This window comes from Anomaloglossus baeobatrachus, chromosome 3, assembly GCF_048569485.1.
Source record: "Anomaloglossus baeobatrachus isolate aAnoBae1 chromosome 3, aAnoBae1.hap1, whole genome shotgun sequence".
NCBI lineage: Eukaryota > Metazoa > Chordata > Amphibia > Anura > Aromobatidae > Anomaloglossus > Anomaloglossus baeobatrachus.
The window spans coordinates 158,867,959-158,891,865 of NC_134355.1; the positions used below are offsets into that span (position 1 = coordinate 158,867,959).

At 42.0% G+C, this 23,907-nt stretch overlaps 1 protein-coding gene across 3 annotated transcripts in view; it reads left to right on the forward strand.

Annotated features, from left to right (window-relative positions):
- Nucleotides 1–433: 433 nt before the first annotated feature.
- GRM1 (glutamate metabotropic receptor 1) overlaps nucleotides 434–23,907 on the forward strand; it is a 588,806-nt gene continuing 565,332 nt past the window's right edge. For 2 of the 3 annotated variants that reach the window (XM_075339546.1, XM_075339548.1), the window contains exons 1-2: nucleotides 434–515; nucleotides 2,468–3,327. In XM_075339546.1, the coding sequence (XP_075195661.1) occupies nucleotides 2,628–3,327 (700 nt within the window). In that variant the 5' untranslated portion in view covers nucleotides 434–515; nucleotides 2,468–2,627. Of the gene's footprint in view, nucleotides 516–696; nucleotides 930–2,467; nucleotides 3,328–23,907 lie in introns of those variants that run through there. The other variant, XM_075339547.1, reaches the window with a different exon arrangement.

Below are 23,907 nucleotides of genomic sequence, written 5' to 3' on the forward strand. Positions count from 1 at the left end.
CAGAGTATAATGGAAGTCAATGGAGAACCAAGCATTTTTCCGGAAAATCTTACACATTCCCTTTAAAGTTAATACAAAATTTAATATATAACAATATGTAGAAAGCTCCCAAACTCCATCCAGTGGCGGCTGCACAAAACGTTGAACCTATTTAATTAAAAAAAAAATAAAAAAAAAATGAAATGCTATAGAAGGGAAAAGAGTAAAATGTTTTCTGACACCATTAGCAATCTTTTGAGTCTTAATGTCATTAGAAATAGTGAATAATCCCCCAAATTCATGCTATATTAAGGTGTATGCGATATATCATGAGGAAATAATTGATGCTAACAATTCTAGAGCACAATGACATAGGAGAGAAAAAAAAGTTTTGTTTCCTTGTGATGAAATAGTATTGAAGGAAGAGGGCACCAGAGTACAGACAAAACCTTGGATCCGCAGCTCATTGTGTCAGTGCAGCGTCTTGTGCTCAGAGCAACGATTCCATCAGAGCCAGGTCTCCAGATCGCACCCAGGTAAGTCTTTAACTTTAATCCCCTAACTCAGCATTGTCACCACAGATCAGGGAATCTCATATTCCATCCATGATTGTATCCATGTTACCACTTTACACTCTGGAAGCTCATTATTTTTGCTGGTTTCTTGATGACAGCTCTGCATTTACTGATAATCTGGATGTAATCCCTATTGATTATTGAGTGGCTGTCAATGGTCAGTAGGTGCCAGCCTTAGTGACAGCCCTGCATGGAGTGGGCAATGCACTGAGCCCACAGCGACAGAAGGCACTGCTGGTTGCATTTGCTTGTGTGTGGGCTGCTGAATGTGTGTGGGAGCTCTGTGATTGTGGGAGAGAGTTACAGACAAAGCTAGATAAGAAAGCAACTGTGGCTATGGACCTGAGTGGACCACTGCTTCAGAGCACTATCACGGTAAGTGGCAATGAATGGAAGTTATACCGCTATATATATTACATAGGTATAGCCAGAGCATTGTCCTTGGTGGGGGAACCAGGAGCTAATATAGAAGGCACACCAAATCTCAAGTACAATGCAGAACACCTTGGCTGGAGCGCTGTCCACAGTGCTGAAAGTACAAGATGAGTCCACATCTGAGAGGGCAGAGCACAGGGACAGAGAACTACAGATCCCAGAGAAAGCACATACCAGCACAGTATATATGCACTGTGCATCAATAATACACATCGGTATAGGCTGAGCAGCACATACATTAATCTGAGTGTACAGCATGCACAGACTAACTGCTGCTCTATACTATACTATACACATAGTATTGAAGCTTGGTGCCTTGTGCTTTGTATTACAGTTTATTCTTTTTTATTCATGCTATTGTGATGTAATAGATAATAAGCAGAGCACAGACTAGGGGCAGAAATTCCCCCCCTTTTGCAATGGTTCACACTTAATATGCTATTAATCATTTACATATTAAAACTTTGAGACTGATATCCAGTCATCACTTAGTGTCATGCTATATGCACAGAACCATATCTAGATGACTAGGTCAGACCATTAAAGTTTACGACTTGATATTGGATGATATAGACTTCAGTATATCCAACAATGGTTCTGTATTTGTCAGCTGCTCTCAATACACCAGTTCTGACCTTGCCAAAAGGACAAGATAAACAAGTTGCATTTTTTAACATAAATTGAGAAAGAATGATGTAGGGCTGTTTTCTATCCTATCGTTTGCCTGGAGCAATGAAATGACAACCTTCCATGAGGGGAACCGGAGTTGACATGCAACAAGATACATACCAGCAATACCCATATGGTGGCCTGAGAAGTGTGTGTGTGTGTGTATGTATAAATATATATATATATATATATATATATATATACGTCTCATATATACATATATGTGTGTATGTATAGATAGGTAGATATATACATATCTATTCTACAATCTATCATCTCTCTATCTATTCTACTACCTGTTATCTATCTATTTAGTTATCTATTTATCCTACTATCTATCCTCTATCTATCTATTCTACTATCATCTATCTACCTATCTATCTATCTATCTATCCTACTATCCTACTATCACCTCTCTATCTATACTACTATCTATCATATATCTATTCTACTATCCATCGTCTATTTATCTATCTATCTATCTTGAGGCAGATTAGTAATCCTTATAAGTTATCAGGTAAGTCCATAAAAAAAAGAAAGAAAGGCCGAACTCCAAGATTCCAAATATAAAGGGTGAGGATTTCATTGGGCCAATGGAAGGTTTCAGTCTGAACTGCATTGGGCCAATAAAGCCCTTACTCTTCATATTCAGAGTTTTGGAGTGCTGCCTTTTTAATGTGTGTGTGTGTATATATATATGTTCTGTCTTTTTGCTAGTACACAAACTTACACCATACCTAGCAATATGACTATATACTATTTCATATCGCTATATCGCTCTAAGTATTCTTTCTCTTTCTTTATAACAGGGTCACAGTGTCTGGAGAGATGTCCCTGGCTACAGACTCAGTCTGCATAATGTAGAGTTACTAAGGCAGGATCTGGAAGCATTGGATTGTGATTAGGAACAATACAGAGTGATCAGGCATTTTTTTCCTAGCAACTCCTTTACTTTTCCCAAGGATCTGCATGGCGTCGTTTTGTAAAATGCTTGAATTTTGCTTGATCTTCTTGATGATGATGATGACACTGGACAGCTTTGATGGAAGTGTTGGTAGAGCAGGTGCTACTAGCCCAAGGTCAGTAGCAAGGATGGATGGAGATATTATTATAGGAGCCTTGTTTTCTGTACACCACCAACCTCCAGCTGACAGGGTACCAGAGAGGAAATGTGGGGAAATCAGAGAACAGTATGGCATCCAAAGAGTAGAAGCTATGTTTCACACTCTGGATCAGATTAACATGGATCAGACCTTACTACCCAACATTACTCTGGGAACAGAAATACGAGACTCCTGTTGGCATTCATCGGTCGCCCTGGAGCAAAGCATAGAATTTATTCGAGATTCCCTTATTTCAATGAGAGATGACAAAGATGGCATCAGTAAGTGTTTAGATGCCACTCCAACCCCTCAGGGCAGAATTAAAAAACCTATTGCTGGTGTGATCGGACCAGGGTCTAGTTCTGTGGCTATCCAAGTTCAAAACCTACTGCAACTTTTTGATATACCACAAATTGCTTACTCTGCAACAAGTATTGATCTTAGTGACAAAACTTTATATAAGTACTTTCTTCGAGTGGTTCCTTCTGACATTCTTCAAGCCAGGGCTATGCTGGACATTGTAAAAAGATATAACTGGACTTATGTATCTGCTGTCCATACAGAAGGTAAGATGATTGTGAAGCAAAACTAATTAAAAAAACCCCCAATAATAATCACAAATAATAGATGGTTGTAAGATCAGTGAGTCTAAACATCTTCATATGTATTACAATGCAGAAAGTTATAAAGAACATGGGCTTAGATCTTTATATTATACTTTGTCTATTGTACTATTATTATATATTTGTTATTGCACAGTACAGATTATACTTTTGGCTTCATGTACTTTATGCAATTGTTTACTTTGCCTTTTCCCCTGTTGATGTGATACCCTCAGGGTGAATCTTTCCTTCTGTACATTTTTTTCTAATAGGAAACTAACCCATGAATCTTTTATTACCTTGTAGTAGCAAACATGCCTTAAGTTGAATTTATTTTTTACAAGTTTTCAGAGTGAAGATATTGACCCAATGTTGGTAATATTGTCATTTCTAAAGAGTAAAATAGGGACTGAAGTCCTCATTCCTATATCTTCACTGATGGTCCCAGTGATTTATTGTATTTTTTCCATAATATTTTGCTTTTTGATGATCATTGGCTACTGAAGATTTGATTTGTAAGATCTAGCTGCTCTGCTGTGTTTTGACATTCATATAGTGGTGAAATCCTTTGGTAATGTGTAGTAACAAAACCTTGATGGGTACAATTTTATTATAAGATATAATGTAATGTTATCAGCAAATAAAAAAACAAAAAATATTATTACAAACCAGCAAATACCATCCTCCTCCTTATCTCAAAATCCTGCTCTACACTTTGTGAGATAAAAGCAGATTGTGCTGGAAATGTGCACATATAATAATGCTCATAACATTATTGTCAGTGTAAAGTGTGCTTGGGAGCAAGAAATAGTATATTCCTTTATTTGTTGTATATTATTTGACTTTAAAATGGACCTTTCCAGGAGTAATACTGTATTTTGCCTCATTTTAATTACTTTATTTACTCTTTTTTGCCAAAACGGAACATTTACATGACTTCATATCTTGTTAATCTTGGATTAGACATTGTCTTTATGGTGTATCCAGGTGATGGAACTCGTGAAATAGCTTTCTTAAAGGGGTTGTCCAGGATTAAAATTATTTTTTTTTATTTCTGCAGAAATAGTGCCATTCCTTTGCATGGCTTGTTCCTGCTATTGAAGCTCAACTGTAGTAAAAACTACATAGATCAGACATAACCCATAGACAGGAAAAGTGCTGTTTCTATGGAAAAAAAAAACAAACAAATTTATTCTTTTTTCTTTATTCCTTCAAAACCCCTTTAATTCTGGGGGAGAGTGTTTTACTTTTTTCCCCAAACAACTTTGAGTACATCCATATTACGTTCTTGTTTATTTGATGGTTCTTCTTGAAGATGATGTAGTATTCTCGCAAAGTTAATTATGGCTGTAAAAACATCACCTTAAAGATCCTTTATTTTTATTCTTGCAATAATACAATACAACAAATGGATACAAGAATAGGATGTGATGGCCATTTATTACTGCTGGATTCCAGGATCTAAATAAGATGACCTTTATTATTTTATACTCTTTCAAGTATGATAGACTAGGTGAAGAGTATTAGCATTTATAGATTTTGTAGGCATTTTCAGGGATATAATATTGGCATCCATAAGCCCATACTGTTGAGACTCCGTATTGCACTAATTGGTATAAAGAGGGGTTGCTGTCATAACCCCATTGACTGGAATAGGTTTCTATTAGCCTTTGTTGGTTAGGTTATTTATCTTATATTTCTAAACACTCGAAACATAGGTAACTCTCAACACAATTGTATTACCGATGTTATGATCATTACTGGAGTAAGCTTTTATGGTGTACATAGCAATGCTTTCATACTATCACTACTCCATATGCTCCAATTTTGTAGTTTTACACTCTTGTGAATCATGTTTTGTTGATACAACCTGTTATTTGGTGTTTACTAGGGATGATCGAATACCTCAAATATTTGGCTTCGCAAATATTTGACGAATAGGTAGCCCCTATTCGACTACTCGAGAATATTTGATGCGCAATGTAAGTCTATGGGAAACCTGAATAACAACTATTCGGAACTATTCGGGGTTCCCATAGACTTACATTGCGCATCGAATATTCGCACAGTGGCAACCTATTTGTCGGATATTTGCGAAGCCGAATATTTGAGGTATTCGATCATCCCTAGTGTTTACCATTAGTTTTATTATATTTTAGATTACTTGAATGGCTAGTTCTTAGTGTGCTTATGTTGATCTTATCTCCTTTTTTGTATACCTATATGTAACTGGAGCCCCCAGTAATCCTATAAGGTGAAGCCCTCCTGAAGGTTAAAATTGTGTTTTTGTTGGACTTATGAAACATCATTTTGCAAGTTGAGGCAAATAAATAACAATTACTATGTAGATTATGACACAATTGTATTAAGAAGGTATGATTTTTTATATATATATTGGCTACCAAAAGTTTACTGTCAGTATTTACATACTATTACAATTATACTACATATTTTCTCATGATGTATTTTTCAGCCTAGAATACTAAATAATGCAAAACCCTTGTAGAGCCGACTCTCATATCTGTCCAGTTTGATCACTTCTTACTGTTGATTTGCATTTTACCGTCATACCATCCTTAATTATATGACCAATTGTTATTAATACTGTATTTGTACCTTTGGCTATACTACCACCATTGTTTAGTGGTTAATTTGTATTGCAATCAAGAAAAAAACAAAGTTGTACAAACATATAACATGCTTGGTGCTAAGAGCTGCACCAATATGTGAAGTTCATAGCTTTAAGATGTATTTCAAACACTTTTGTTCCAAATAATTGACCTCATGATCATTAAACATAATATCATTATTTTTTTGTCTATTTATTGATTTATTTAATTTTATTTCAAGAATTGTGTCTCATGCGTTAAGCATTGTGTATTGTGTTTCTGACTTTTTTTTTAGCTAAGTCTATGTTATAGTTGTTGGTCAAAACATATTCGCATTTATTATAGGCTGCACAATCCAATTATTATAAATTGCAATAAATTTAAAGTACTGTATCTTAATCCAATTAAGTTGTATGCTGAGTGTTATATATGTAAAGCAGAGCGCTTTTACAGTTTGAGAGCTTACATAACTTTCAGCTGTGAACTAGAAAAAATGGTTATTTTCTTACTACCATTTTTATCAGCAACCATTCCCTTATGTCTTTTATGAGTAGTGTATGTCTAAATGTGAATGCACTTTGGAAACTCCAAGCACTGTAATCAGCCCTGGGTCAAGCACTTGGGAAAACCAATTTAAGTTAGCCTCGATTTCTTTGAGAATGATCCACTAATATTATCATACATTACCTACAGTAAATAATAACACCACATTATCAGACCCTGCATACATCAACTAAATAACTGGTGTACGGTGCCTAAAAAATGAGATCATGTAAGCATGCTGACAAGCGATCAAACAACCTGTAAGCTATCCAGCAGTTCTTCATAGTGAATCATAAAGTATTCTGCAAGTGACTGTAATGCCGTAGTAAAGTTGAAAGGGAAAAAACTTCTTTAAAGTGGTTGTCTACTGCACCACTGTCTCCTGGTTTCCTGAATATTGTGGGGGCAGTGGCCTCGGGAAGAGTGACAGTCCGGACGAGCAGCATGGCTGCATCAATTGTCCAAACAGGGAGTTCTCCGGTACTGCAGGCTGACACAGATATGTCTTTACAGCACTTGAAGAGCGCAGGGACACTGAAGCTGTTCCAATAGCAAATAGCTTGCAAGCGTAGAATCTTTGCCTAGGATAAAAGGTTGTAGAGATGGTCAATAAACTAGAAAATAAACTAGAAAATAAACTAGAGAGTAAACTATATATTAAAAAGTCCATCCGTTCTTTAGACAATCCTCCTTGTGCAACCAAAACACATCTCACTTGTAAATCATGGACTCAGTAAGACCTCTGCAGAGATCCTGTGATATCTGGCACCAAGATGTTAGCAGCAGATTATTCACGTTCTTTAGCTTGATGTGGCCTCCATTGATTTGCCTTGTTTTTATTGTGTTCTTCAAATGATTCACAAATAAAATAAAGGCCACTAAAACAATCATTTTGGACCACTCTGCCATTTTATTTAAATTGCCTTTTCTGTTTTCAATTAGTAAAGCGTATAATGAGTCCTTTAAAAAAAAATGTACCGGTTGCCGTCTTTTGCCATTTCCAGTGCTGCTCTGATCAGCGCCTGCTTTACGACCTGATTGCTCACACAGTGTCTCTGTTTGTGTGACGCCCTGGCCTATCAGGTCGTCACAGGGTATTGTGCAATCTGCCCTTCTGCACAGTATCCACCCTCCTTGGTTACGGGTACTGTTTTTTTGGTGTTGCTAACAGTTTAGCCAATAAAAATCCTAGGAACACTTTGCACTTTACCCACCAGACACACCATTGGGGGGCCTGAAGGGAATAGGGCCGCCCACATGGGGGGGTTGGTGAGGGGAAAGTGACGGTTGAGCTAGAGTTGAGCTGAAGTTGAGCAAGGGAAAGGAGAGGAGCATGGGAGAGGAGTGTGAAGCGGTGACTCTCTGAGAGAGAGAGGTTACTGGCTGGGAGCAGGGCTCCTGTAGTACTAGGTGGCAGATGTTGGTCTGGGCCTGGTAGGAGCTGAAACCCCGGTCGCAGGGGATAGTGTCAAGGGGCATGGACAGCCAAGGAGGGCAGCCGGCGGCCTTGAGCTATCATCGGGCAGGGGCCAGAGCATGACGGGGTACGTGGACCCCAGGCCGGAAAGTAGTTTCACACGTTCTGGTAATTTACCCGACGGGGGTGAAGACTTCAAGATTCATCCCCAATCCGCTCCAAAATCGGGGTACTAGCGCACCGATGGGATAGAACTTTCCCAATACAGTCCAAAGAAATCCTACACGTGAACCCTGAGAGCAAGCTCACTTCGTTAGCCATACGAGTTTTATACCCAAGTGTCCAACAGAGACAGAGGTGCCAAGGACAGGGCCATAGGCTAACAGCAACACCAAGGGCACGGACCCAAGCATGCTCCCTACAAGCTGCAGTGGTGCTCAGATTTCTGGTTTACAAACTGTCGGTGTTGTTATTTTCTCGACTGAGTGAGTACACTGAAAACCCCAGTTCTTATCCCCCACGGCACCTGAGCACCAACCATCCAACAGGCCCCGGGACAAAAACCCCCCACCCACGGAGGGGTTAAACATCAGGCTGCCACACCATCGTCACTGGGCTCCCCAACGGCAGCGGTGGTCCCTCACATTACCACACACCGTGGGTGGCGTCGCGGACTTTCCAATCCCCCTGTAAATAAACCCCTCCTTTTTCTGAGTAGCCGCATGACCCTCAGGTCCGGAGACCCCTCGAGCCACCGCGGATCCGGATCCGAGCAGCAGCAGCCCGGCTGCTGGCACGGGGGCGGCACATTTGGACCAGAGGTCACTTTCTGAATGTGAATCTATGACACTCAGAACAAGGGAGATTTACATTAAGAAAGGAACCAATTGTCTTCAGTGTGAGCCAGCAAGAAACAGCTGCAGTCACATGATACAGTAAAGGCAATGTTGAAAACGTCCAAAAATAGTGACCGACAAGTATTTTAATTACTAAATGATAACAAAGTGGACAGTAAATGTCGGTATGGTCAGTTAAGTAAAACTGTTGGCTTGAACTCATATTTATTTGGTTTACCTCACTGTTTAAGTAGAAGGTACATGTCAGCCTAATATTCACATGAATGTCATGACCCAAGCATTTCTGCAAACACATTGTCCAGAGCGTCATACTGCTTTCACTAGCTGCTTACTTGCCTTCTTCCTATACTGTTTTCTGTGATCATCTGCTCAGGTAAGGCTGCTTTCACACATCCGGTTTGAGCCGTGCGGCTCAATCCGGCTGTGAGACCTATGCAACGGATGCGGTGAAAACACCGCATCCTTTGCATACGTTTTTTACATGCGGCCCATCCGGTTTTTGCTGCTTGCGGCATGCTACTGAGCATGCGCAGTGGCAAAAATCATGCCGCATCGCGCCGCATCCGGCATCCATAGGGATGCATTGAGAAAAGCGCCGCATCGGCCGGATGTGGCGCGATGCGGTTTTTTTTGCCGCACAAAAAACGTGCCAGGCAACGTTCCATCCGGCCGCCGCATCGGCTAAATCTGCTGCATGCGGCAAAACCCGGACCGAACGCAAGGCCATGCGGCACAATGCGGCACTAATTAAAGTCTATGCAGGAAAAACGCAACCGGCAGCAAAAAAAAAAAAAACGGTTGCGTTTTTCCTGCAAAGTGCCGGATTGTGCCGCATAGCAAAAACCGGAGGTGTGAAAGCAGCCTAAGATATACAGAAGACCACAGTTATTCACATAAGGAATAACATGTTATTCACCATACCAGTCTATCTTTGTTAATTGTTCGATGGTTTAGTTCTCTATTTTACAGTTAGGTCAACACAAATTTGGACAGTGACACAAATTTTGATATTTTAGCTGTTTACCAAAACATATTCAAGATGCAGTTATCAATATGGGCTTAAAGTGGAGACTTTCTGCTTTAATTTGAGGGTAATCACATCCTAATTGGAGTAGGGGTTTAGGAATTACAGCTCATTAATATTTAGCTGCCTCTTTTTAAAGAGACCAAAGCAATTGAGCAATTATCTCAAAAGCTCTTTAATGGGCTAGATATGCTATTCCCACATTAATCCCTCATCAATTCAGCAGGTAAAAGGCCTGGAGCTGATTCCTTTTGTGGCATTTACATTTGGAAGCTGTTGCTGTGAACCCACAACATGCGGTCAAAAAAGCTCTCAAAGAAAGAGAAACAAACCCACCAGAGAGACGGCAGAAATGTTAGGAGTGTCCATATCATCAATTTGGTGAGCTTTGGAACTCAAAAAGGCCTGTATATTAACAGACCACAACAGTGGTAAATTATTGCAAAATCCTTTCTATGGTGAAGAAAAACCCGTTCACAACGATCCATTTAAGTGAAGAACAATATTTTTGTTCAACCCTCTTAATTAAACCTGAAAGTCTACACTACAATTGCATCTCAATTGTTTCAAGTTAACCACTTCATGACCTTTTATAAACTGGTATGTCAAAAGCCGCGTCCCTGCCTTGATGCAGGCTCCCACGCCAAATTTGACTATTTCTATGCACAATATGGCTGATTTAATCAGCCAACATGTTCTTCTAAGAGCCACGTGTGGATTCTAGTTCTGCCAACAGCTGTTAACCAATTAAATACCGCTTTCAATCTCTGACAGTGGCATTTATGATGAAACTACAGGGAGAGTGCATTATTCCTTCTGCCCATTAGTGTGCCTGTGATGAGAATGCAGGGCACCGATGGGTTTCCATGACAGTTGGGGGTCTGCTAATGACCCCCATGCTTTCATTGCAATCCTCCTGTGAACATTGGCCTATGGCCAACGTTCATAGGAGATTGTGATTTCTGCTATACATAGCAGTGCTGATGCGTTGCTGTGTATAGCACAAATGATCAGATGATCCCACATTTAAGTCCCCAAAAGGGACTATTAAATACAATAAAACTTGAAAAAAAAAATATAAAAAAAAGTTAAAAAAGCCACACAAAAGTTCAAATCACCCTCCTTTTACCCCATTAAATATAAAAAAAATCAAGAGGATGTTAATGGCCAGCCATAGTTCTTACTTCCTGTTGATTAATCAATTGTCTAAAGACAATTAGCTTTGGTAATGTGAGCGCCGGCGCCGTTTGCTGACATGGGAGGTGAGTTTAAGTTTTTTTTATTTTAATGGCACCAAACATGTGGAATGAGGAAGGATTGTGTACAACTCCTTTAAATCACAATATTGTGGTACTTCTAAAGGTGGTATCTCCTTTATGCACTCTGAGCTTGAGCCTTGCAAAAAATGCCAATGGAATGTAAAAACTGCAAGGGTGAAAGGGCTATGTAAGGAGATTCAGACACATCTGCAAGTAAATGTTACCATCTGCTGGCTGAAAATGGTAAAACAAGAACAATTGCCGGGAATATCAGAAAGAGGAACCAAAGAGCATACGTCTCCCAGGGGAAGAATTTAGAGGAGACACCAGGTCAGTTGACAGTTGTGTTGCAGATACTAAATATAAAAGGCCTAGCAGGGCCAAGAAGGGTGGAGTTGGATTCAGAATGTTTTTCCAGGAAGATTGTGTGGCAGTGAAATGAACTTACAGCCTTTTCACCACAAAAGGTCCTAGAGCAGTCAAATCCCAGAAATGTCCTGAGCTGAGAGGAAGATCGGTGACCTAAGCTAAGAGGAAGATCGGTGACCTAAGCTGAGAGAAAGATCTGTGATCTGAGATGAGAGATCGGTCACTTAAGCTAAGTAGAAGACCCTGAATTGTGCCAGTAGAAGCCAGTGATAAAATCCAGAGGAAACCTGTGACCTACGTCAGTAGAAGTACCTGAGGAAGACCAGACTTGTGTCATATCATTATCTTTCATAATCCTTAATTTGTTTAATAAACCCAGTTTTGGTTAAGTTACCACTACCTCCTCATTGTCTGGGCAATTGCCGTTGCATCCGACTGCCTGCTTTACACATGCACAGTACAAATCTCACATTGGTTGTGGTCATGTGAATGTAGAGCTTTATAGGCAATAGCAAGAAATGCCAGAGCATCTTTAAACAGGTGGTTGGAGCAGGAGCCAAAAACTTACAACAATGTTACACTTTTCTTGAAGTTTAGAACCTAGAAGCATTACACTTGGGTTTCACATAAAGTGACAGTAGCCACCATGATGACTGTCATGTATATTGCACAATAACTGGAGTAGGTAACACAAGGCATACAGTTAAGGAAATAATTGTTTGATCCCTTGCTGATTTTGTAAGTTTGCCCACTGACAAAGACATGAACAGTATAAAATGTTAAGGGTAGTTTAATTTTAACAGTGAGAGATGGAATGTCCAAAAGGAAATCCAAAAAAATCACATGGTAAATTATATCAAATTATTTGCATTTTACAGAGAGAAATAAGTATTTAATCTATCTGGCAAACAAGACTTAATACTTGGTGGCAAAACCCTTGTTGGCAGGCACAGCAGTCAGATGTTTTTTGTAGTTGATGATGAGGTTTGTGCATATGTCAGGAGGAATTTTGGTCCACTCCTCTTTGCAGATCATCTCTAAATCACTAAGATTTTTAAGTTGTCACTTGACAACCCAGGGCTTCAGCTCTTCCATACGTTTTCTATGAGATTAAGGTCTGGGGACTGGCTCGTCCACTCCATAACCTTAATGTGCTTCATTTTGAGCCACTGCTTGTGGCCTTGACTGTATGTTTTGGGTCATTTTCATGCTGGAAGACCCAGCCACCACTCATTTTTAATGTCCTGGCGGAGGAAGGAGGTTGTCACTCAGGATTTTACAGTACATGGCTCCATCCATTATCCCATTAATGCAGTTAAGTAGTACTGTGCCCTTAGCAGAGAAAAACCCCAAAACATGTTTCCATCTCCATGCTTGACAGTGGGAATGGAGTTTTTTGGTAGGTGGTGTTCATAGGTAGCATTTCTCTTCCTCCAGGCACGGTGAGTTCCGTTCAGTCCAAAGAGCTAATTTTTATCTCATCTGACCACAGCATCTTCTCCCAATCACTCTCAGAATGATTTCGGTGTCCATTGGCAAAGTTCAGATGGGCTTGTACATGTGTCTTCTTGAGCAGTGGAACTTTGCGGGCACAGCAGGATTTTAAGCCATTATGGCATAATGTGTTACCAATGGTTTTCTTGGTGAAAGGGGTCCCAGTTGCCTTGAGATCATTAACAAGTTTTCCCCGTGTAGATTTAGGCTGATTTCTCACCTTCTTCATGATCCTGGATACCTCACGAGGTGAGATTTTGCATGGAGCCCTAGATTTATATAAATTGTCACTCATTTTATATTTCTTCCATTTTCTTACTATTGCACCAACAGTTATCTCCTTCTCGCCTAGCATTGTACTTATGGTGTTGTAGTCAATTCCACACTTGTGCAGGTCTATGATCTTGTTCCTGTCAGCCATAGAAAGGTCTTTGGTATTGCCCATGTTGTAGAGGTTAGAGTCTGACTGATTGAGTGTGTGGACAGGAGTCTTTTATACAGATGACAATTTAAGACAGCTGTCCTTAATGCAGGTAATGAGTTTATTAGGAGCGTCTAACTGGTCTTTAGGAGCCAGAACTCTTAATGGTTGGTAGGGGATCAAATACTTATTTCTCTCTGCAAAATACAAAAAAACTTATATAAGTTATACAATATGATTTTCTGGATTTTATTTTGGATACTCTATATCTCTCTGTTAAAATTAACCTGCCCTTAAAATTATAGACTGTTCATGTCTTTGTTAGTGGGCAAACTTACAAAATCAGAAAGGGATCAAATAATTATTTTTTTCACTGTACATGCAAGAATTACTGTATTTTTCAGACTATAAGATGCAATTTTTCCCCTCAAATTTTGGGGGAAAGTGGGGGGTGCGTCTTATAGTCTAATGGCTGCGGTGCGGTGGAGGTGGAGCGGGTGAAGGCGGGTGCGGTGGTGGTGGAGTAGGTCATCAGAGGCAGGAGCAGGCCTTAGCAGCGCAACCCTGACCGAGTGGGCCCGCTCATTTGATATGCACGCCCATCATCCCGCCCATCATCTCTCAGCCCTGAAGCCGGCGCTAACAGGTGGGCGGGGGATACGCGCATACTAAAGAGCCGGCCCGTGTGATCACCCCAGGCAACTGCAGTCTGGAGTGATCATATGCGGCTGTATTCACTGCCCCCTGTGCACCATTATCAGCGTGGGGGGGGCAGTGAACGAGTACAGTATATGCACTGTTCCCCTACAGCATCGCAATGTCCTCCTGTTTGCCGGCCTACAGATGTGTGTGGAAAGTGGTGAGCACAGTGATGACGCCATCGCTGTACACATGGCTCAACACAGGTCAGCTGGCACACAGACAGGAAGCGAGCGATGCTGCATAGAGTGAGGAGAGGTGAGTATACAGCGGGAGTCCTCCAGCTGTTACTGAAATTACCGCAAATCCGGCTGCAGCTGAAGTGACCGCGAGATCCGCGGTGACTTCAGTCAGGTGATATGCAGTGACAGCTGGAGTCACCGCGGATCCCGGCGGCTCACTTCACTTGTAGCCTGACCCTCACAGAGAGCGGTTGTGTTCTATGGCTGCTCTCTGTGATTGTCAGATGTAGCAGAGCTGGATGCATCGTGGGACATCGTTTGGATTACATCGGACCTGGGTATTTTAAGGGTTAATAAAGTGGCGAAAGAGGGTGTTTTTTTTGTCTTTTATTTCAAATAAAGGATTTTTATGCGTGTGTGTGTGTGTGTTTATTTACTTTCACTACAGTTTAGTGATGAGGGGGTGTCTCATAGATGCCTGCCATCACTAAGCTAGGACTTAGTGGCAGCTATTGGCTGCTGCCATTAACTCCTTATTACCCCGATTGCCACCGCATCAGGGCAATCGGGATGAGCTGGGAAAAGTCCCAGGACTGTCGCAATTCTGGGCAGCTGATGGCTGATATTTTTAGGCTCGGAGGGTTTCCAATAACGTGAGTCTCCCCAGCCTGAGAATATCAGCCCCCAGCTGTGAGACTTTATCTTGGCTGGTTATCAAAATTGGGGGAACCGCACGCCGTTTTTGTTTTTTTTGTTTTTTTAAATTACTCCCATACAGTGTCAGCAGCAGATCCTCGCCTCATAACAGTGTGTCATGGCCACATTTTTTGCTTAAAAATTTTATTTTCCTATTTTCCTCCTCTAAAACCAGGGTGCGTCTTATGGTCCGGTGCGTCTTATAGTCCGAAAAATACGGTAACAATATTTTCTAAATATAAAAAGAAGTAATTTAAGGTGCATGCCTGTTATCCAGTGAACTCTCACCTACAAGCTCAGCATGTGCATTCTTTCTGATGCCTCCTATCATGCCCAGTGTCACTGAGGAAATTTTAATGCACACCTTTGTAGCATATACTAAACCTGCAAGATCTCATAGGTTCAGTCTAATGGGAATGCGTTTGTCAAAATGGGATATTGTCAGTTCATAGTTAGATCATTCCAGTATACCTCTCTGATATACCTCCTCATCTGGCACAAGCAGTCAGCTCAAAGTTAAAATAACTCAAATCAAATGTTCCCCATTCTGTTTTCACTGAAAAATATTTGGCAAGGCATTCATGCTTTTATGCACTATGCTTCAGCCACATGATTGGCTTATTACATATTTATATCAAGGAGGCAGTGTTTTCGAGCACTTGAAGCAAATCTATCATCAGGTTTCGCTACCTCATCTGAGAGCAGCATAATATAGAGACAGAGATCCTGATTCCAGCGATGTGTCACTTACTGGATTGCTTGCAGTAGTTTTAATGAAATCACTGTATTATCTGCTGCACATCTACCAGTTCTCTGACTGCTGAGCTCTGTATAACCTCGCCCACACCAGTGATTGTCAGCTTTCTTAGTACACTGTGCATAGGCAGAAAGCTGCCAATCAGTGGTGAGGATGTGATTATACAGAGCTATGGATTATGGAGGACTACATTGCAGCAGAATTACTAGTCCTCTACTGAGCAATCTCCTACTGATAAAACAATGATCATCAAATCTATGGCAAGCAGCACAGTAAGTAAAACACACTGGAATCAGGGTCTCAGCTTTTAGATTATGCTGCTCTCAGATTAGGTTGCAGAAACATGGGGACTAGTGATGGGCGAGTATGTTCACCACTGCTCTTTACTTGATTGATCGGGGTGCTCGAGTACTTGTGCAGCTCGGCTGAGAATCAGTGATGCTAAGAAGATGTTTAATCTGTGAAACAACGACCACAACCCACAGGCATGCTTCACTGTATGATGTGTGCAGGCAGACCATGGAGAGCCATTTACAGTCTCCGAAAGGCTCTCACTGGGGTTAACGCAACATTTTTTAATGTAGTGTGATAAAATGAAAAATAATTTGCCCTCCCTGCCCTGGAAATGCTCTGTTTATGGCTGTCTGTATATGGGCAGAGAGACGAACTGACCAATCACTGACTTCCTTTATACTCATTACCAGGGCCGGATTATAGGCGGGGCAGACGGGGCTCCAGCCCAGGGGCCCCCACCAAAAGAGCTTCTAAGGGGGCCCCCACCATACTTGGCACCTGTCAGCATTTTTTTTTTCTTCCCACCCTCTCCCCCTCCGTAAAGACAGTCTAATAAATCAGCTGTGTTTTCGGGGGGGGGGGGGGGAGGCGCGGGGTGTTGAAGCACCGCTATTTATTTGTATCTGCGTCTTTAAGACGCAAAAACAAACTGCGGGCACATGACGCTGATTGACACCGGAAGTACCAGCGGCCGCTTGTACTTCCGGGGTCAGGTGTGCTAATGCTCCCTGCTATGTGCTGCGGCCGTACCCAGCGAGGGGCGGGCAGCTTCCCCCCCTCCCCCTCCCTAGAAGCAGGGGCACGGTGTAGTGCGCCGCTGTATCTGCTGTCCCCGCTGCGCTCCTCTACACTGTGTGCATGCCAGGCACACTAGAAGGAGGCAGCGCGCTGTGCTCTGTCGGCTCTGCTGTGTGCTGTGCTCGGCATGCACCCAGTGTAGAGGAGCGCAGCAGAGCCGATGACCGCAGCTTCCTCTTTCCGTTCCTATTCAAATGTATTTGCATCTTTCAGATGTAAATACATTTGAACAGCGCGCCGGGACCCGGCCCCGCCCCCGACGTGCAGCAACGTGATGAGATCAGCACCTTGCTGACGTCATCACAGTGCTGCAGGCGCCACACAGGGGACAAGAGGAAGCGAGCGCTCCATGAAGGAGCTGAAGAGACAGGTGTAATTAATGGGGATGAGTGAGGAGGGGCTGAGGACACAACGGGGAACATTTGTGAAGGAACACAGCTCTGTGACAGGCAGAGGAGGAGCACTGTATTCCAAGGGAGGGGGGGAGGCAGGAGTGTGTAGTGATGGGGCAATGTAATTTGTGTGTGTAGGGGGTGATGAGGGTTGTATTGTGTGTGGGGAGAGGGGTAATGGAGGGTGCATTGTATCGTGTGTGTGGGGAAGGGTAATGGAGGGTGCATTGTATTCTGTGTGGAAAGGGTAATGAGGGGTGCATTGTATTGTATGTGGGGGGAGGGGTAATGGGGGGGTGCATTGTATTGTGTGTGTGTGTGTGTGAGGTGATGTGGGGTGCATTGTGTGTGTTTGTGAGGTGATGTGGGGTGCATTGTGTGTGTGTTTGTGAGGTGATGTGGGGTGCATTGTGTGTGTGTGTGTGTGTGTGTGAGGTGATGTGGGGTGCATTGTGTGTGTGTGTGTGAGGTGATGTGGGGTGCATTGTGTGTGTGTGAGGTGATGTGGGGTGCATTGTGTGTGTGTGTGTGTGTGTGTGTGAGGTGATGTGGGGTGCATTGTGTGTGTGTGTGTGTGTGTAGGAGGTGATGTGGGGTGCAGTGTGTGTGTGTGTGGGGGGGTGCATTGTATTGTGTGTGGGGGAGGGTTAATGGGGGGGTGCATTGTATTGTATGTGGGGGGAGGGGTAATGGGGGGGTGCATTGTATTCTGTGTGTGTGTGTGTGTGTGTGTGTGTGTGTGTGAGGTGATGTGGGGTGCATTGTGTGTGTTTGTGAGGTGATGTTGGGTGCATTGTGTGTGTGTGTGTGAGGTGATGTGGGGTGCATTGTGTGTGTGTGTGTGTGTGTGTGTGTGTGGTGATGTGGGGTGCATTGTGTGTGTGTGTGTGTGTGTGTGTGTAGGAGGTGATGTGGGGTGCAGTGTGTGTGTGTGTGTGTGGGGTGCATTGTAGTGTGTGGTGATGTGGGGTGCATTGTGTGTGTGTAGAGGGTGCATTGTAGTGTGAGTGTGTGTGTGTGTGTGTCAGAGCTGTGTGTGAAAGAAGCAGTACTGTGTGTGTGTATATATGAATTAGAGCAGTCTGTGCGGCCCCCCCCAGAACTATATGGGTCCCCCAGAGCGCTATGTCACCCATCGCAGTAATGAGTACACCACCAGAGCTGTTTGCCACTCCAGTAACGTCTATGCCCCCTGCCCCTCCTGTGATGTATATACAGCAGTGCTGTCAGTGTGCAGTCATGTCTGTTAGTGACAGCCATCGTGAAACACAGCCACATGTCCTGAAGGAGCTGGACGGAAACAAGCGGGAGAGGTGAGTGAGGCTGCTGGCGATTTCCCCATATTAATACCTGTAAGGGCTCATGCGCACGTGACTGCTGAATATTCTGCAGCGATTTGACAGCACATGTGCGCGTCAAATCGCTGCAGAAACACTGCATAATGGATGCAGTTTTTCTGTACAGAAAATCCGATTTCATGCGCTATGGCTGCTTCCCCCGCCATAGACAGAGTGGGAGCTGCATCCATAGCGCACGGAATAATTGACATGCTCATTTTATGAACGCACAGATTTGGGTCAACATTTTAGCACCCAAATCACTGCGTTCATAAAAGCTACGTGCGCACGTATCATGCACAATCTAAATAGATTGTATAGGGGACGCAGGACGCATGCATTTACACTGCAGTGCTATACGCAGTGTAAATGCATGGAATTACACAACGTGCGCACGAGCCCTAATGTGTCTGTGTCTGCATATATGTCAGTGTATATGACTGTGCATATATTTGTCTGTTTGTGTATGTATTTTTATGAATTTGTCTTCAAATATGTATATGTATGCCTGTATGTGTATATGCGTGTCTGTGTGTGGATGGGGTCCACTGAGACTCTTTCACCCGGAGGCCACAAAAACCTGAAGCCGGCCCTGGCTGCCTTAACATTGGGATCAGTAAAAAATGTGAGTAAAGCTTTACACGCTATAATATATCTAACGATGTGTCACGTCGTAAGTGACGCACATCCGGCATCGTTAGTGATATTGTAGTGTGTGACAGCTACGTGCCACCCTGATTGTGCGTTAAAACGTTGATCGCTGACACGTCGTTCATTTTCTAAAAATTGAACGTCTCGTTGTTCATCGTTCTTAAGGCAGCACACATCGCTCCGTGTGATACCCCGGGAACAATGAACTGCAGCTTACCTGCGTACTGCCGGCAATGCGGAAGGAAGGAGGTGGGCGGGATGTTTACGCCCCGCTCATCTCCGCCCCTCCGCTTCTATTGGCCGGCCGCTGTGTGAGGTTGCTGTGACGCCGAATGTCCCTCCCACTCCAGGAAGTGGATGTTCGCTGCCCACAGCGAGGTTGTTTGGAAGGTACGTGTGATGGGGGTAATCGTTTGTGCGACACAGGCAACAAATTGCCTGTTCCGCACATACGATGGGGGCGTGTGTGATCGCATACGAGATCGAAATGTGTAAAGCAGCCTTAACTCTACTTTCCGTGTATAAGTGACGGCTGTGAGTGATCCTGGACTGTGTCTGTATTGTACTGTGTGTATAAGTGACGGCTGTGAGTGATCCTGGACTGTGTCTGTATTGTACTGTGTGTATAAGTGACGGCTGTGAGTGATCCTGGACTGTGTCTGTATTGTAGTACTGTAAATCTGAATGTGGCAGAACAGGATAAATGTTCATTGGATTTATATCTAAATGCTACAGTTCGCGCTCTACTGTTATGGCTAAAAATGTTAACGTTATGGGGCCCCCACCAGATTTTCTGCCCAGGGGCCCCCACCAACCTTAATCCGGCCCTGCTCATTACTCGAGTTGAGCATCTGACTTGCTCGACACGAGGACCAAGCACCCGAGCATTTTAGTGCTCGCCCATCTCTACTGGTGACTAGTGATGAGTGAGCACTACCATGCTCAGGTGCTTGATACTTATAACGAGCGGTTGGTTGCTCAAATGGGCACTACTCATGTACCCGAATATAATGGAAGCCAATGAACGCATTTTTCTGGGAAATCTTCTGGAAAAATGCTTGAGTCCTCCATTAATTTCCATAAAATTTGCCCATCCAGGCATCTAGCTGCTCGTTACAAATACTGAGTACCCAAGCATAGCAGTGCTCGCTTATCACTACTGGTGACAAATTGCTTTTAACAAAATCATTACTTTTCTATACAGTATTTCAAATCTACATTGTATATAATGTTAAACCACATTATGGTTTCTCTCACACTAGCATATAAAAAATTGGTTCCATTCTCATCCAGAAAAGTGGAATGAGTGAAATCTGTTTGGTATTCCATAAGTCATGCAAGTGTATGATTGTTTTCTCACCTAACATCCATATGACGTGTTTTTTTTCTCACCAACTATTATTCTACAGTAAATTTACAGGACCATGTGAAATGCTCTATGCTACAGAATGGTAATGTAATTACCAACAACCAGAAGTCCAATTTGTGGACTACTGAAAAAAGGTCACTCTCAAAATAAATAGAATTAAAATGATATTTTTTATTGAAAATTCACCAATATAATAATAAGTAAATAAAACAGGAAAAATTTCCTCCAATAGAACAAACTAAGGGGGCAGACACATAAATATAATATAAATACAAGATATATATATACATATATGTATATATATATACATACATATAACATATACCCCTATTAATGTTAACCTTTTTTCTTTATAACAATTTGGGTTTTTGCAACAGCTATTTCAGTTTCATATATCTAATAACTGATGGACTGAGTAACATTTCTGGATTGAAATGAGGTTTATTGTAATAACAGAAAATGTGTAATCCGTATTTTAACAAAATTTGACCGGTGCAAAAGTATGGGCACCTCAACATAAAAGTGACATTAATATTTTGTAGATCCTCCTTTTGCAAAAATAACAGCCTCTAGTCGCTTCCTGTAGCTTTTAATGAGTTCCTGGATCCTGGATGAAGGTATATTTGACCATTCCTGTTTACAAAACAGTTCCAGTTCAGTTAAGTTTGATGGTCGCCGAGCATGGACAGCACGCTTCAAATCATCCCACAGATTTTCAATGATATTCAGGTCTGGGGACTGGGATGGCCATTCCAGAACATTTTAATTGTTCCTCTGCATGAATGCCTCAGTAGATTTGGAGCGGTGTTTTGGATCATTGTCTTGCTGAAATATCCATCCCCTGCCTAACTTCAACCTCGTCACTGATTCTTGCACATTATTGTCAAGAATCTGCTGATACTGAGTTGAATCCATGCGACCCTTAACTTTAACAAGATTCCCGGTGTCGGCCTTGGCCACACAGCCCCAAAGCATGATGGAACCTCCACCAAATTTTACTGTGGGTAGCAAGTGCTTTTCTTGGAATGCCGTGTTTTTTGCCTCCATGCATAACGCCTTTTTGTATGACCAAACAACTCAATCTTTGTTTCATCAGTCCACAGGACCTTCTTCCAAAATTTAACTGGCTTTTCCAAATGTGCTTTTGCATACCTCAGGCGACTCTGTGGCGTGCTTGCAGAAAAGGCTTCTTTCGCTTCACTCTCCCATACAGCTTCTCCTTGTGCAACGTGCGCTGTATTGTTGACTGATGCACATTGACACCATCTGCAGCAAGATGATGCTGCAGGTCTTTGGAGGTGGTCTGTGGATTGTCCTTGACTGTTCTCACCATTCTTCTTCTCTGCCTTTCTGATATTTTTCTTGGCCTGCCACTTCTGGGCTTAACAAGAACTGTACCTGTGTTCTTCCATTTCCTTACTATGTTCCTCACAGTGGAAACTGACAGTTTAAATCTCTGAGACAACTTTTTGTATCCTTCCCCTGAACAACTATGTTGAATAATCTTTGTTTTCAGATCATTTGAGAGTTGTTTTGAGGAGCCCATGATGCCACTCTTCATAGGAGATTCAAATAGGAGAACAACTTGCAAGTGGCCAACTTAAATACCTTTTCTCATGATTTGATACATCTGCCTATGAAGTTCAAAGCTCAATGAGGTTACAAAACCAATTTAGTGCTTTAGTAACTCAGTAAAAAGTAGTTAGGAGTGTTCAAATCAAGAAATTGATAAGGGTGACCATACTTTTGCATCGGTCAAATTTTGTTTAAATGCGGATTGCACATTTTCTGTTAGTACAATAAACCTCATTTCAATGCAGAAATATTACTCAGTCCATCAGTTATTAGATATATGAAACTGAAATAGCTGTTGCAAAAACACAAATTTTTATAAAGAAAAAAGGTTAACATTAATAGAAGTGCCCAAACTTTTTCATATCACTATATAAGTAAAAATATTGAAAATGTGGAATCCTTCAGATTATGAGAAAAAAATATAAATATATACGCAATATATGACAAATTTATTTTTTTCTTATAATCTGAAAGATTCTATATTTTCAATATTTTTACTTACCGGTATATGTGCTGAAATCAATTATATATTAAGATATATATATATATATATATATATATATATATATATATGTATATATATATATATATATATATATATATATATATATATCTTGTGTTTATATTATATTTATGTGCCTGCCCCCTTAGTTTGTTCTATTGGAGGAAATTTTTCCTGTTTTATTTACTTATTATTATATTGGTGAATTTTCAATAATAAATATCATTTTAATTCTATTTATTTTGATGGTGACCTTTTTTCAGTAGTCCACAACTGGACTTCTGGTTGTTAGTAATTAGATTGTGCAGGTCTTATACATCCCTTGGGATTTGTGTTGTTTCAGAATGGTAATGTAGCTTTAAAAATCACACGCCACATGGATATCACACAGACACACCTGTGGCGTCCATTTTTTTCTCGCATCCATTGACTTGCATTGACAAGTTATGTCCTATAGCCGAGTGTAGTCGCAGCATGCAGAAATGTGCGACAGATCTGCTCTGACTTATTGACTAAGGGGTACTTTGCACGTTGTGACATCGCTACTGAGATATCATTGGGGTAAAATCAAAAGTGACGCACATCTGGCGCCGGTAACGACGTCGCAGCGTGTAAAGCCTAGAAGCACCGATAAACAATCGCAAAAGCGTCGAAAATCGGTGATCTGTGTAGTGTCGGTCATTTCCATAATTTCGCTGCAGTGACAGGTACGATGTTGTTCCTCGTTCCTGCGGCAGCACACATCACTGTGTATGAAGCCGTAGGAGCGAAGGAACATCTCCTTACCTGCGTCCCGCCTGCAATGAGGAAGGAAGCAGGTAGGCGGGATGTTTACGTCCCGCTCATCTCCGCCCCTCCGCTTCTATTGGCCGCCTGCCGTGTGACGCTGCACGACCCGCCCCCTTAGGAAGGAGGCGGGTCGCCGGCCAGAGCGACGTCGCAGGGCAGGTAAGTGCGTGTGAAGCTGCCGTAGCGATAATGTTCGCTACGGCAGCTATCACAAGGGATCGCATCTGCGACGGGGGCGGGGACTATCGCGCTCGGCATCGCTACAATCGGCTAGCGATTTCGCATTGGTCTCAGTGCAATGTGATTTTTTTTCTCTCACATTGCACTCTCCATTTTATATGCCAGTGTAAGAGAACCCTAAGACATCTATATAATGTGACATCTATTGAACATTGCAGCAAAGATTGGCCTTTCTCTTTGATAATTCCCTTAGAGACAAGGGCGAATGCATATAAGATATAATTTAGATGAAAATCCATAACCAAAAAATCTGGCCTTTATCAGGTATGA